This window comes from Haemaphysalis longicornis, unplaced genomic scaffold, assembly GCF_048455015.1.
Source record: "Haemaphysalis longicornis isolate Haplotype H1 unplaced genomic scaffold, Haemaphysalis longicornis Haplotype H1 scaffold_3, whole genome shotgun sequence".
NCBI lineage: Eukaryota > Metazoa > Arthropoda > Arachnida > Ixodida > Ixodidae > Haemaphysalis > Haemaphysalis longicornis.
This window is the reverse complement of record NW_027526335.1, coordinates 88,887,698-88,902,215: the sequence shown is the minus strand read 5'-3', so window position 1 is coordinate 88,902,215 and position 14,518 is coordinate 88,887,698. Positions and strand designations below refer to the sequence as shown.

Sequence of the window (14,518 nt, the reverse complement as noted above, 5' to 3'; positions counted from 1 at the left end):
GGAGATGTTGAATTCTGGCGTTTCTAAGACCTGAACAAGTCCACAAGAGGTGTTCAACGTCAGCTTCTGGCGCAGGAGCCACAGGTGTCCGCAAAGGGGGCGTGATATCGGGCAGGCCAAGCGTGAGTAACTGCTGGGGATAACGCCACCCCAACTGGAAGCCTCCGCAGTCCCAGCGAGCGAGCCCACTGGGGAGGTCAGTTCCACGCGGTGGAAGTAAAGCACGCGTGGCGCGGGGGGGAGGTATCGAGCCCAACGACAAAGCAACAATCTGCACTCCCGAGGACTAGTCTTACTAGTCTTCAACAGGAGAGAGTGCAAGTTGGCATGCGTGTGCGCACACATGCAAGCCAGAACCTGCCGAGCCTGAGGCCTGTCGTTTCATCAATAGGATGACACGAGCAGGCATTCGCGTTATGACACAAAAGTGGTGTCCTTCTCACCTCCACCGAACCTCGTTGGCAGCTCTGCACTTCGCTTTATGCGCCGCAGCAGGGCATCGGCGTCTTCGAGAGGCAGTGTCTTGACACTTGTCCATGTCTTAAGGCACCGCAGCCAGTCACCAGGCGCTGCTGGGCGGGGCGTGTAAAGCACGCAGGCGAGAGGGAGGAGGGCACAAACGAACGCGCATTAGTAACGAAGGCTCCCATGTCACAGTGCGCACACGCGCAACAAAGCTACCCTCAGTCCCCAGCCCGTGGAAGAAGGCGTATATTGTCCGCTTTCATGGCTATAGCCATGAAAGCGGACAATGGCTACAGAAGTGGCTGACACAACTGGACGTATAACAAAATTTCTTCAAATATGCATATGCTCGAATGGAAGCAGAGACGCCTGCCGCAAAACGGATGAGTTTCGTTCAAGTTACAAAGCCTCAATTGTAAGTTCATCTTTCGCATCACAGAACCAAAAGGACGACCGATGCATGCTACAACAGGCGCATTTTAATGAGCGTAATTTTACACAAGGACACCGACGGGATCGGGTTTTCAATCTCCCCTGTCCATAACGAAATTACTCATTCTCGAGTAGTGAATCAGCCGCATTTCAAACAGGCTTGATTTCATAGTTTGTGGTAAATTTAACTTGACACTTCGACAATTAGAAATTTTGAGTAATTATCAGTGTTTTTATGGTACGCAAAGCAAATTAACGTATCCCTTACGAGCACAAATTGTTTTAACAGGTGATGGGTGTTGATAAACACAAACATGCACGCATTGTGTGCGGCCGTGTTTGAAGTTATACACTGCTTGCCCGAAAAACACGCTAGACTAGTGTCGTTCTGGCAGGCATATTATACGCCAACGGATATATACGCATATTATAACCTCATAATGAATTACCCAAAAGTCGTTAATAAAGCTTTTCATCTGTTATTTCAATTCGTATGTTTAGTTCAGGAATCTGTCTTAGCTTTAATACAATAGTTGTACCTGAAATTGTTCAGAGAGTTTTGAACGATCGCCTTAGCTTTATTATTACGTAAAAGCAGATAAAGGTCGAAGTCCTAAGGAGCTAAAATTCACGGAACACAAAACGAATCCACGAAGAAACATGTCAGCAAAGTAAGGAATCGGGCTAGTTGTTTTCGCATTATTATTCCACTGCGCTTTAGTCGAAGTCGAAGAACAAGCGAATGAACAAAGCACGCCGCGCCAGTGCGTACAAAGCTCGCTGCTCAGCGCACCGAGATAAACGCGAACGGCTCACGTATTGCGAAAGGAAGAGAAAATAATAGAACGAGAAAAAACGACAGGGTACCGAAGATGGCCGCTGCAGCCGCCGCCGTAGCCGAGCCGGTCGCCCTCCCTCCCCGAAAGAAGCGGCAGAAACGCCGGACTACTTTTTCACCGTCACGTGAGCTTCCGGCGTATGGGCGCTGCGGACACGGCGCTTTTGATTGAGGGGGCGGGTTACTGTGGACGCTGGCCACACAGAATGTAGCACACACGCACCGAAAAAGAGATTTCAGCGAAGAAGTTGTAAAAAAAAAAAAAACACGAAAGAATGAGGATAACAAATTTTACTTAGAAAAAATCCCAGGCCACCTCCAGTAACATGTACCTGGGCAGGGGCGAAACATAGGGTATGGGTGTATTCTTGGCGCCTCGGCGTTTTTGCCAACGGAGATGAAACCTTTGGGGGGTAGAGGTATACAGCTTTGCTGTAAAAGTCTCGTGTCTGAAGCACGAAGCGTTTTAGCGCAAGGCGTGAACGCGAGTCCCGGTGTTTTTTAGAACGCGTAACGAAGCGTTCCAGTGGGAGGCGTAAACGAGTATGCCGGTGTTGTCTTAGTACGTGTTACGATCCAGCGCGAGGCGTAAACGAGTGTCCCGGTGTTTAAGTACAGTGACATGAGACGACGGTTACGACGACGACAGGAGCGGCCAACAGCCCGCGCCCCTAAGGGGATTCGCACCTAAAAGGCAAGCGCCATTTCTACTCAACCCACCTAATAATTTGATAAGCACAGCATGGGAGCCTCACCAAACCAGAAACCGTACACGCATCGGGAAGAAGACAAAATTTAACCAAGAACCCAGTAAATGACGCCGCGCACTGTGACTGTTTAGTCATAATTCGATGTTATTGTCACTAATTACAAACGATTTCTGTCCGCACTGTGATTACCGTTGTACTATCTTTACGTGATCCATCGCTGCTCTCCGAGGCCCCTTACAGATACGATGGGGCTCTTCGATTATCAGTCCAGAACTCGGCACGGACTCCCCAAATAGCAACCCGGCATTCGTTTTTCACATAAAGTTCCTGAGGCGCGGAGAATTCTCTTAGTAACCGCCTGAGACTGCAAATCTGCCACTGTTCCACACACCACGCAGCCGCAGGGGTAATTGTGTTACTGTGGCGTGTAACAGTGCTCCTGTCTGTTGATTTAAACCATTTGATATCATTCCTTGCTCAATTTCACATTCGCGGCAATAGTATTATAATAAATGGTTATAACCATGCAAAAACTTATAAACAATAATTCGCGTCAACAAATGGAACAGAATCTGTAATGACTTCTGTTGCAACCTTATACTTCTGGGTACACATCTGTGGTACTTTCACACGTTAAAGATCCCCAGGTGGTCAAAATTAATCCGGAGCCCTCCACTACGGCGTGCCTCATCGCCTACGTTGCGTCGGCGCGTTAAACCCTACAATCAATCAAAATCAATGTGGTACTTTCACATAGGCACTGGCCATAAATGGGCCTCCAAAAAACCCCCCTCAACCACCATCACCAAGAAAAGAAAAAGGAGCGCACAGATCAATGGCCACTTCCCGGCAAGAACTCAACATGAGCGTAGCCTGGCTGCGAAAAAAAAAAACGTGGACGACCACCACAATTTTCTGAGTAATAAGGTAATGGTATTATTGGTAAATACTCTAGGTAAGTTGAAACTGATTGAAACTGAAAAGCGATACACATTTGATTGAATTACAAAACTCAACCCCGTTAGTGACCACGGCTCCCGCCCTAGTCTAGGCCTGAGGTTCACTGCACAAGCGCCTTTTTTTTAAACGAGAGACACGACGTTGATGACGTTGACGACGTTGCGGCAGCTGGCGCCAGCGCCGCAGCGACTAGCGCCATCTGCCAGCCTCGGCGATCAACACTCGTTTGCATTGCGTGCATTCCTCCCGCCAACGTCTCTCCCGCCTTGCTACGCGAGAGCTGCTGAGAACAGAGCGCAGGGGGCAAGGCTCCGAAAATGATTGCGACCTGGATAACGTACAAGCACTACGGTTGAACCGCTTGCTTAATTATCGCTTCAAGCAAACACACGGACCGCCTGCACATCAAGTACATTCGCTCCGCCTGCTGCCTCTGTGAATGCAGGTTGTATCACGATTCGGGTAGAGAGTACGTTCACTTCGTGAGGCTCTAAGCAGGTCGACCTTATGAGGGTCGCGTTTGGGACGCCATCTGATGCCAAGAAGCCGCAACAGGCTAGAAGTGGGGCTTTAATCGCGATTCAGAGAAACCTGCTTGGAACAAATCAAGCTTCTTTCCACACTAGTTTCGAAGAAACGAAATACTTCATGAAAGAAAACAAAAAGGCCTACTTCGATAAGTATAGAATTGTGTTTTCGCTGACCTTTTAGTGTCACGTGATGCTGCCTCCGTTGAATTCTTGCGAAAGCAGCCTTCAACAGCCGATCGAACACGGGCGACACCGCGTGCCGCCGCACCGAGCAAGCCTCGCACAAAGCGCGGAAATGCAGCCGAGGTGACGACCGCGGAAGGATATCACACGGGCCGCATGCGCTGGGTCTGGTACTGTTCCGTGACGCCAAGTAGTTCAAAATTTTCATCTTTATTTTGCCTCGCAATTTAGAGAGCAGTAATGACATGGCTTGGTTAAATTATAAAGATCGGGTCCGTCAACTTATCTTCCAGCCGGGACGGACTGTACGTGATAAATGCTCGTACGAATTCAAACAATTGCAACTGCTGCTCGAGCGAATTCATCGCAATGCAGAGAATTTCGCGAAACTGGAGTAATAAAAACACCTCCTTCGTTCTGCCTAACTTTTCTATTTCACTCATTTTTCGCAACAATTTACACCACAGTTCACACGCAAAAAGCTGGCTCCAGCTATGTCCGAAGCACGGTAAAAAATAACGGCGAACTCTTCTTTCGGATTCATGGGTAACAGCGCAACATGTGTGTTCACACATACACAAACAAATAAACAGACAGATGGTTCTAGGGCGGGTAGGGGCGATGGCACACCATTTTGAGCATATGCCTACACCCCCTTCACTGTTTATCATAGGGAACGGGATAGTTGCTGAGAATCGGGCCATCAGACGGTTAGACAGGAGGTAGTGGTGACGATGCATCGCCACGTGCGTGGGTAACGATAAAGTTTCTTGTTAAAGAGGCATCATCATCCACAACCCTTTCGTGTCCACAGCAGGACTCTCCGAGATATCTTCAACCAGGCATATACACCATATTCCAGGATAAAATTATCCACCTCAAGAACATGTATGTTAGATAAATAGCGAGAGAAGAGAGCTGTGCGTAGTGTAGCGAGTTGTAGCGACCGCAGTCTGCTGGTAGCGGGGCCGGTCGCCGTCGCTTCGTCGAGCCAGGACTAGGGGAGAGCTTAGAGCAAACTCAACGGCTTTATTTACATTTTCACAGTGAGTTGCCGAGATGAAGACAGATCTTGGCGGGCCGCAGCACGCCCTTTTTGTTGACCCCCGATCCCTAGTTCCCTAGGTTGGGGATCCCCATACGAAACAATGCGGACCAATGGTGATGTGTAAGTTCCTCGCTGTGAAGCACCGCCCTCGGGTAGGGACACGCCTTTCAGGTATGTCGGCAGATGCACGACACACACACACACACACACACCCTTGCCACTCGTCAGGAGCCTGTAGTAGAGGGGAAGAACGGAAGACGCGCGGGCGCCGCGTATCCTTTTGGTGTCCGCCGCGCGCTGCGTTCCCAGGGAGCCTAACAGCACAGATTAACAAGGTTCGTGGAATCACACCGGGAAGGGTTAATGGCTTGACCATTGCCACTGCCTTCTTCGCTGTGCTGCCGCCGCCACTGGGTCCCATTGTCCGGTCGTCGCCGTCTGGGCTTTCACGCGCACACGCGTTCAGTTGCTTAGGCCCGGGGAAGAGCGGCGGCTCCTTAATCCCTTTGGGGCAACAACACTCAACACCGCTCAAAAGCCGCTGTCAATCAGTGGCCGCCGCCGCGTTGTCGGCTTCCTTTCGTTTCCTTCGACAAGCGGTGGGGAGGTCGACCGGCGGGTGACTGACCCGCGCAAACATGGCGCCAGTGAGTCATAACAGCTCCTCCGCCGACGGGAAGATCGGACGTCGTGTAGTATCAGCTGCTCGACGGGAGAGATCACAGTAGCAGCATTCTTTCAGCACCATTGAAACCACAAAGACCAACCTCCCGAACCAGCAAGCGCCGGCAATGAGTTTTCGGCAACCAGGCTGCTCTTTCAAAGGTGCTACAATGCACCTACGCTTTTCAATTTTTTCATTAGGCAACCACACTAATACTCTTGCTCACAGCTAAAAGCTTAGACTGAGTTACTCAAAACACTACTCAAAACCATTACTGAAAACGTTCCTCAACTGAAAACAAAAGAAAGCGAAAGAAAAGCTAGAATGCTCTGCTTAATGTGTCAACATTGGCGTTGGCAGAACCTTTCTTATACTTCACAGTGAAGTTGAGCTCCTGAAGCGCAAGGCTCCAGCGTAGTAGTCGCGGATTCTTTCCCGACATTTGCGACAGCCACGTCAGTGGGCAGTGGTCAGTGACGAAGACAAAAGGAGTTCCATAGAGGTAGCAGGCCAATTTTTGGGTGGCCCACACAATGCAGGTACGTTCTTTTTCTGACGCACTGTAGGCCTCCTCGCGAACCGAGAGTTTCCTGCTGGCGTACAGCACAGGGTTCTCGTTTCCGTTCTCATCCTCCTGGCAGAGTACTACTCCTAAGCCTCTGTTGCGGGCATCGCATTGCACAGTACAGGGACGATCATAGTTCGGTGCATGCCGTACGGGCGAGTTTACAAGAGCCGTTTTGAGGCCTTGGAAAGCACCCTCCATTTCTGGTTGCGGGAATTCGCTAACCGCCTCTACTTTCAACTCGTCAGGTCGCCTCCTGCCCTGCCCTACCACGTGCCCTAGGTACCTAACTTCGGCGCGAGCTAGCTGGCAGTTAGCCGGCTTCGCTGTCAGTCCAGCGTGTGTCAAACGTCTAAGGACATCGCTAAGATGGTACAGGTGGTCTTCCCATGTATTGTAGTACATAGCAAGGTCGACTAAGTAGGGAACAGCGTATTCTTCAGCCCCCTGCAGAACTCGGTTCATCAGCCTTATCCCGCACTTCTCCAGGAAGCCCGCAGTCAGAACGCTGCTGAACACTGAACCCTGGTAGCACTGTATCTCCTTAGGTAAGGCCACTCTAGAAAAAATACAGTAGTGCGTTGACTACTTCTACCGAGCTCTACTCCTTCATTGGGATCGCCTCTGGAAATTTGGCTGGTGGACAAACAGCGGTAAGCAAATACCGGTCGCCTGATTTTGTCGCTGGGAGTGGTCCCACAACGTCTATTACCAGCCGGCGAGAAGGCTCCGAAATGAGCTGAACAAGCTTAAATGGTGCCTTTCCCTTCTCGTGCGGTTTTCCCACTCTCTGACAGGTGTCACACGCTCTTACGTTGTTCTCAACTTCTTTGAAGCATCCTGGCCAGTAAAACTCCGTTAGGAGCCTATCTTTGGTCTTCCGAGTTCCTAAATGCCCCGACCGACCAACTCCGTGACAGAGATCAACAATGTCATGCCGATACTTAGTCGGAACTACAATCTGGTCAAACGTGCGACCTTTTGCATCCCGGTAGTGGCGGTGCAAGATGCCATTTTTGATGGGAAAACTGACATTCTTCCTCGCCACCCCTTCTCTGACTGTGTTCCAAACCTCCTTAAGGCTAGGATCGCTTTTCTGCTGCTCGATGAGCTCGTCTCTTGTCACTTTCTCCCGTACATTGTCTAGTGATTTTGATACAGGCAACACGAGCAGCCCCTCTTCCGATTCCCCTTCAGCTATATCAGCGCTAGTCTCCTCCGACCCCTCTCTCTTTTTTTCAGTAGGCGACGGGATAGTAGACTCCGCTGTGCTGACTCCAGCTGGTGTTGCTGTACTTCCGGTGAAACTCGGTTCTTTCCGCTCTAGTTCGGCCGCTAGCGCGCGTGCTTTAGCTCTGTTCAAGGCTTGGACTGTTCCCTCGTGAAAACTTTTCCCTTGTTCTCTAAGCAGACGGTCGGTCTGATTCGAGAACAAGTAGGAGTACTGCGAGGGCAGCTTGTCTGACACCGCCGCTTCCGTCTCTACTTCTTCGAACGGCCCAGTGATGACTACTCGAGCTACCGGGAGACAAATGCTTCCCTCTTGCAAAACCGGTTTAATCCATGCGCACTTGCCGTTGTAATATGCTTGTGCCACATAGTCCGGGTGCACCAGATCAATGGTTGCCCCACTGTCTCGTAAGACGCGGCATGGCTTTCCGTTCACTGTTAGGTTAAAAAGGTACGGACTAAGTAGCTCCTCGCTAGTAGCAGAGTCACAAGTGTACGAAAGGGCTGGCCTGGGCCTACGACAGCCTATGGCAATGTGACCGACCTCCTTGCATTTGTAGCAGGTAGGTGGTTGCCGCGCGTCAAAAGGACTCTTTTTGGAAGAAGTCTCCGAAGCCTTTCCCTCCTGTTTGTTTTGTGATCCTTGACTACTTTCAGCGAAGTCCGCCTTTCTCTGTGCCGTCATACCTGCGCCAGCCCCCTGCTTTCCCGTCCAAGGTTTTCCTCTATCTCCCGCTTTTGCTGGAGGAACTTCGTCCCTTTCTCCCCGGCGTGACGCGTACTCATCAGCCAAGTCGGCAGCTGCCTGCACTGTTACTACTCCGGCCCTATCTTGGATCCAGAGCTTCATTGGCTCGGAAAGCTTAGAAAAGAACTGTTCGAGAGCCACTACTTCAAGAGCCTTTTCGAAGTTCCCAAAAGCGCTGGCTCCCTTCATCCATTCTACCAAGTTTACCTTCAACTCGTAGGCAAACTCAGAATACGTGCTGCCCTGCTTCTTTGTCAGATTGCGAAACCGCTGCCGGAACGCATCTGACGAAAGTCGGAACCTCTTTAGAAGGCTATCCTTCACTTTGTCAAAATTGTCCGCCTCCTCCACCGGAAGCCGCACGATCACATCCGCTGCTTCACATGGCAGCAAACTTAACAAATTTCGAGCCCATGTGCTACGGCCAAGCTTCGCTTTTTCACAGGTTCTCTCGAAGTTCACAAGAAAGAGGCACACATCTTGCCCTACTTTGAAGGGTTGCATTAGTTTAGATAAATCACAAAGATTTTGTCTGCCTGCTACCTCCACTCCTTGAACCTCAGCCATCTTCCTCGCTTCCACTTCCAGGCGCAACTGTTCTACCTCCAGTTCTTTTTGCTTTAACTGGCACTCCTGTTGCTTTAGTTGGCACTCCTGTTGCTTTAGCTGGCACTCCTGTTGCTCCCGTTTTTCTTGGCGTTCATGTTGCTCTCGCCTTTCCTGACGCTCCTGTTCCTCACGCTTTTTCTCGCGCTCCTGTTCCTCTTGCTTTTGAATCTCATTCCACGTTTCTTTGATATCTTCACTGCTCAGGTTCAAGCCCTCGATAGCGCGAACAATTGCATCTTTCTTCATCCCAGAATCTACTTCTGCTCCTAGCTCCTCCCCCAGAATCAGCAGCTGATTCTTCAACAAACGCTTCCAATCCATGACAGAGAACTAGTGTGTTGCGGCTCACTCTCTACCCAGAAGTTCCGGAAACAACTGCTTCTGTGGTAGCCTCTACCAGCGAAAAGATTGCACTTCTATCTTATCAGCCTGGCAACCAAAAAAACCAAAGCCAGCACTCACCAGTCCACAGCTGTCAGTCTCCGTGATCTCGGCGTGTTGATCATTCTCCATCCTCCAGGCTCAGATCCCACCGCTTGCCATCCAGTTGTCGCGAGTTGTAGCGACCGCAGTCTGCTGGTAGCGGGGCCGGTCGCCGTCGCTTCGTCGAGCCAGGACTAGGGGAGAGCTTAGAGCAAACTCAACGGGTTTATTTACATTTTTATAGTGAGTTGTCGAGATGAAGACAGAAGACAGATCTTGGCGGGCCGCAGCACGCCCTTTTTGTTGACCCCCGATTCCTAGTTCCCTAGGTTGGGGATCCCCATACGAAACAATGCGGACCAATGGTGATGTGTAAGTTCCTCGCTGTGAAGCACCGCCCTCGGGTAGGGACACGCCTTTCAGGTATGTCGGCAGATGCACGGCACACACACACACACACCCTTGCCACTCGTCAGGAGCCTGTAGTAGAGGGGAAGAACGGAAGACGCGCGGGCGCCGCGTATCCTTTTGGTGTCCGCCGCGCGCTGCGTTCCCAGGGAGCCTAACAGCACAGATTAACAAGGTTCGTGGAATCACTCCGGGAAGGGTTAATGGCTTGACCATTGCCACTGCCTTCTTCGCTGTGCTGCCGCCGCCACTGGGTCCCATTGTCCGGTCGTCGCCGTCTGGGCTTTCACGCGCACACGCGTTCAGTTTCTTAGGCCCGGGGAAGAGCGGCGGCTCCTTAATCCCTTTGGGGCAACAACACTCAACACCGCTCAAAAGCCGCTGTCAATCAGTGGCCGCCGCCGCGTTGTCGGCTTCCTTTCGTTTCCTTCGACAAGCGGTGGGGAGGTCGACCGGCGGGTGACTGACCCGCGCAAACATGGCGCCAGTGAGTCATAACAGTAGTTGTTTGCCTGTAACTGTTGTTCCGTTATTATAATGAACACTTGCAATACAAGCGACATTCCAATGGACTTGCTGCACGCCTCAACAGTCTACAATGGTATTGACGTTAATGTGCGGAGGGCACAACAAAAAGCTGTAACAGGTAGACTTCGTGGAGTGCGTTTGCATACGTATGAGCGCACTGGAGCCAGGAATACACCACATTCTAAAATAAAAGACATGCACTGGATTCTACGCGCCTGCATAGACGCTGGTTTTAGGCTCCAGCCTAAACAATGCGTATAACAATCCGTAACTGCTTTCCAGGGGCTAATATCCACATTCTCTACATTGCCAATATTCAATATGACCACGTTCTTCAGCGAACCCAAGGTTTTTGCGATTCCACAAGAAAAGGAGCAACCACGTACGAGTCTGCCGTAAGACCTTGTGATAACTGGTGGGGTCCTCGATTGCGAGACTTTACAATGGCGATACCAAAAGCAGCAGCACATCAGACGGACGGGAAATCAGTCGGGTCCACTTCATGAGAGGGTTGCATTCCAGTTGATGTAGTAGTAGTAGTAGTAGTAGTAGTAGTAGTAGTAGTAGTAGTAGTAGTAGTAGTAGTAGAAAACTTTATTGTAAAGTCAGACTAGCTCTCAGAGGGTTGTGCCCTTAGTCCAGGGCCCCATTTGCTGCTGCGATCCGTCTTGCCCGGTCGATCAGTCCGCGCTGGTCGTCCAAGGCTGAGCTGGAAAGAGCGGTTTCCCATCCGGAGGGTGAGGGGCTGGGTATAGGCAGTTGGGTCGGGGGTTTGGGGCATTCCCATGTGGAGTGGTACAGGTTCGGGTGTCCTCCGCAGGATGGGCATCTGTCTGGGTAGATGGTAGGGTAGAATTTGTGTCGGAGCGAGAGGCTAGGAAACATGTTAGTTTGTAGCTGGCGCCTAGCAGCGGCTTCCTCACGGGTGAGTTGCGCGTGTGGCGGAGGAAGCGTCCTACGGGAGAGTCTGTAGTGTTGTAGTATATGTGTGTATAAGGCTGCTAAGCTTACCCACAGAAGCAGCAAGGATGAACACGATGACACTCTACAGATACCCTTTTCAGCGGCGTAGAAGTATTTTTACGGTACTTCACCATGCAAAGTGACATTTCGAATTTCGCTGTAGACTATAGAGCCGCCGTTTAAGCGAAGGGACTCGGATTTTATTGGCCCACTCGTGTGTCCCTATCACGCTGTTTTTTTTTCAGGCGTTTCCGTACATGTATTACGTTAGAGACGATCGAGACCGTTGCGGCACGGAATAGCACATGCATACTCGTGCGCATAACCAATTACCCTGGAGCTGCACGTTCACAAAGATATACAATGTAAGCTGATGATAGAAAACACTTCACCGAACTTCGCATACCGAATAAATCATTGGTACAAAAAGGGAAACCTACCCATAAGGCTAACGGAATGCTCAAAAATTGGCTCGTAAATCCATACGAAAGCCACAAGCAAATTTGCCGTTGCCGTAGGCGTACATCCAGATTCCTTGTTAGCTTAACCGCGTGCATGTGTGTTGTTGTTATCGTTGAAAAACTTTAATGTAAGGGAAACCAGACCGCAGGAAGTGCAGTGAAGTCAGAACGTGGTCGGAAGTTAGCCCGCTGCGGAGTTTTCATGTTTTGTTTTCTTATTTCTTTCTTGCCGAAAATGGACAGCCTTGGTGGCGCCGTCGTCTTCACAGCAGTGATCCGCACCTTTGTTGCACTCAGACAGACCCAAAACAGACACCATCGCTGACTATCGTCTGTGGTGCCGGTTTGTCACATGCCATTCGATGTCGCGGCGGTGACAATGCACTTTGTGGGGTCAAGGTCAAACAGTTTCTTAGTACGTGTACTATTAGGAAACTGCGCCTGGAAATCCATGTCGGCGTGGGGGGTTATAGAAGATCAGTGCTGCTGGCTTTGCATGTATGTCGGGTTCTTAAGCGTCTTCTTGGGTTTGTGCTCTTCTATGCCTACGAGGTCTCTCTAGGAGGAAGTGGTGGTGGTAAAACTTTATTTATCCAAGGCTGTATAGAAAGAGGCGCCGTCTGGGAGCACCGGCACACTACAGTGTCCCCTAGTCGACGGTCAGGAGCCCGTGGGCCCTAGCGGCGAGTTCGGCCAGCTCGATTACACACTCTTGCAGTACTAGTGGGTCGGAGCTGAGCAGCGTAGCCTCCCATTGCTCTAGCGTGGTAAGGGGCAGGGACAGAGTAGGATGGAGGGGGGAGGGGGTTCGAGGGGAACGCGCCGATTATGTGGTGGAGAGAAGCAAAAGGCGCGCCGCACCACGTGCATGTGTGGCAGTATCGCGTGGGGAAGTGGAGCTGCGGGAAGTGGAGCTGCAGTCGGCATCTGCCTGCGCTTTAAAGGGGCACTGACACAAAAATTTTGCATCTTGTTTTTTTTGTTGCGATAAGTAGCTAGTGACCTACTTATAACCTGTAGAAACCTCATTTGCTTCAGCGTGCGACGGTTGTTTAATTAGAGGCATTGTCAATGCGGCCAGTCGCAGTTTCGGTTTCAGCGAGTGCCGCGAAACGATGGATTTTGTGGATTTTGTGGGAACAAAGCTGACCACGTGACCGTCGGAGGGATATCACAGTTACAGAGCAGAGCCGCCGTAGCACTGTCGAATCCGCATCGACGGCAGTTTCTGCGAATGCCCCCCCCCCCCCCCCCCCACCCCCCCACCCCCCCCGTACTGATCTCGTGAGGCGCCTAATTAAAAAGCGACCGTGGATGTGACGCAGGCGCTGCGAGTGCAAATGCTACCGCGGCTAACGAACGACGCGCGACGCTCGAGACGGTGGGTGGCAAGACGCGCGCTGGGAGCAGCCGGCCGGTCTGCCTAGCCTACAGGTCCGCCTACAGATGTGTTCGGCTTAGCACTGCGGCGGATATTCGAGTGCCGCTTTCGTAAGCGGTGCAGATGACAATTTTTAATGCAACCCGCCATGGCATCATTAACTCCTTTCTCATGTAAGCCACCATGGTCGGGACTTGGGGACAATTTCGTGCAGCGGTAACAAGCTATCACTCGAGCTACCTGCGCCGGCGTGGGCCACTTCGCGGCCGTGGCCGCCGCCTGCACAGCGACCGTGCGGCTTGCTCAGTGAGCTTTTCGTGCCTCCGGCGCGTTTCCGCATCCAATGGTAATAAACAGTAATAGAAACAGAGTGCCTGGAATCGCTGTAGAACTTTGGTCGCGGCCAGCTGCCCGATGAGCTGACGAAATCACGGCGCCTCCGCCGCCAACGATCGGGTCATTCGTTCTCGAGAGCAGAAGCTCCGCCCTCCGGCCCTCCGATTGGAGCGGCGAGCCGGCAGTGCGGAAGCGGCAAACACAAACTCGTGACGTGTTTGGATGTTGTTTATTTACACTTGCGCGTGGTCCTCTGCTGGCCGCTCGGTTGCGTTTCGCACACTTCAAAATTGATTTTAAATATGTTCCAGGCTGTATTCACCGCTGATATTTTGCAGATGATGTATATGTGTTCCCACCAATCTATCTCCGAAGTTATCTCGCCTTCAAAATTTTGTGTCAGTGCCCCTTTAAGCTGGGAGCGGGGCCGGGAAAGTGCTTCCGACTAAGGCGGTAGTGCTGCGTGATCTCGCTCTCTCTCTACGACGTAGCCGAAATCGTCGAAACCAACACCACCTAGTCTAGGTGGTGTTGTCGAAACTCGCTTCGCCTCCCTCGCTTTTCTTAAAAACTCGATATTCGCTCCGTTTGTTCATGCTAGGATAGCTGTACTTCTTTATAAGCAAGTGGAAGGACCAGTGCCGGCGAGTGACCATCGGTACATATTTACGTAAGTAGAAACCCACAATGTAGATACGCTAGTTTGTGGTGAGGAGAGTTCGCTTCCCAGTTCTTTTTGCAGTACCAGTACACATGTCAACAGCGCCCGGACGACATCTTGACTGAGTGGTAATTAGCCGCCGCGAAAGCTGTAGCAGACGGTCTGTGCACCAGTTCACCGCGAATCTAAGCTAAGCTAATAGGTTTTGAGGGGGGGGGGGGGGGAGAGAAAGGGGGAAAAGGGCCCAAAACTGTCTTAACTGTCTTAACCGACACCTAATCAGGCCCGTTCACAGGGAAGGCGATGTCTCTCGAGGCACACGCATGCTATTTCTGGGCCTTTCAAACAGTGTATTATTGAATTATCGACAAAATA

General features: G+C 51.1%; 1 protein-coding gene across 4 annotated transcripts in view; it reads right to left on the bottom strand.

The window, feature by feature from the left end:
- The window catches only part of Egg (SET domain bifurcated histone lysine methyltransferase eggless), a 206,926-nt gene extending 202,685 nt beyond the window's left edge, over positions 1 to 4,241 (bottom strand). Inside the window, exons 1-2 of one of the 4 annotated variants that reach the window (XM_077703716.1) lie at positions 4,110 to 4,241; positions 444 to 569 (exon numbers count right to left, since the gene is read on the bottom strand). In XM_077703716.1, coding sequence (XP_077559842.1) covers positions 444 to 538 — 95 coding nt within the window. In that variant the 5' untranslated portion in view covers positions 539 to 569; positions 4,110 to 4,241. Of the gene's footprint in view, positions 1 to 443; positions 570 to 1,764; positions 1,898 to 4,109 lie in introns of those variants that run through there. The other 3 variants (XM_077703717.1, XM_077703715.1, XM_077703710.1) reach the window with 3 other exon arrangements.
- Positions 4,242 to 14,518: the final 10,277 nt, after the last annotated feature.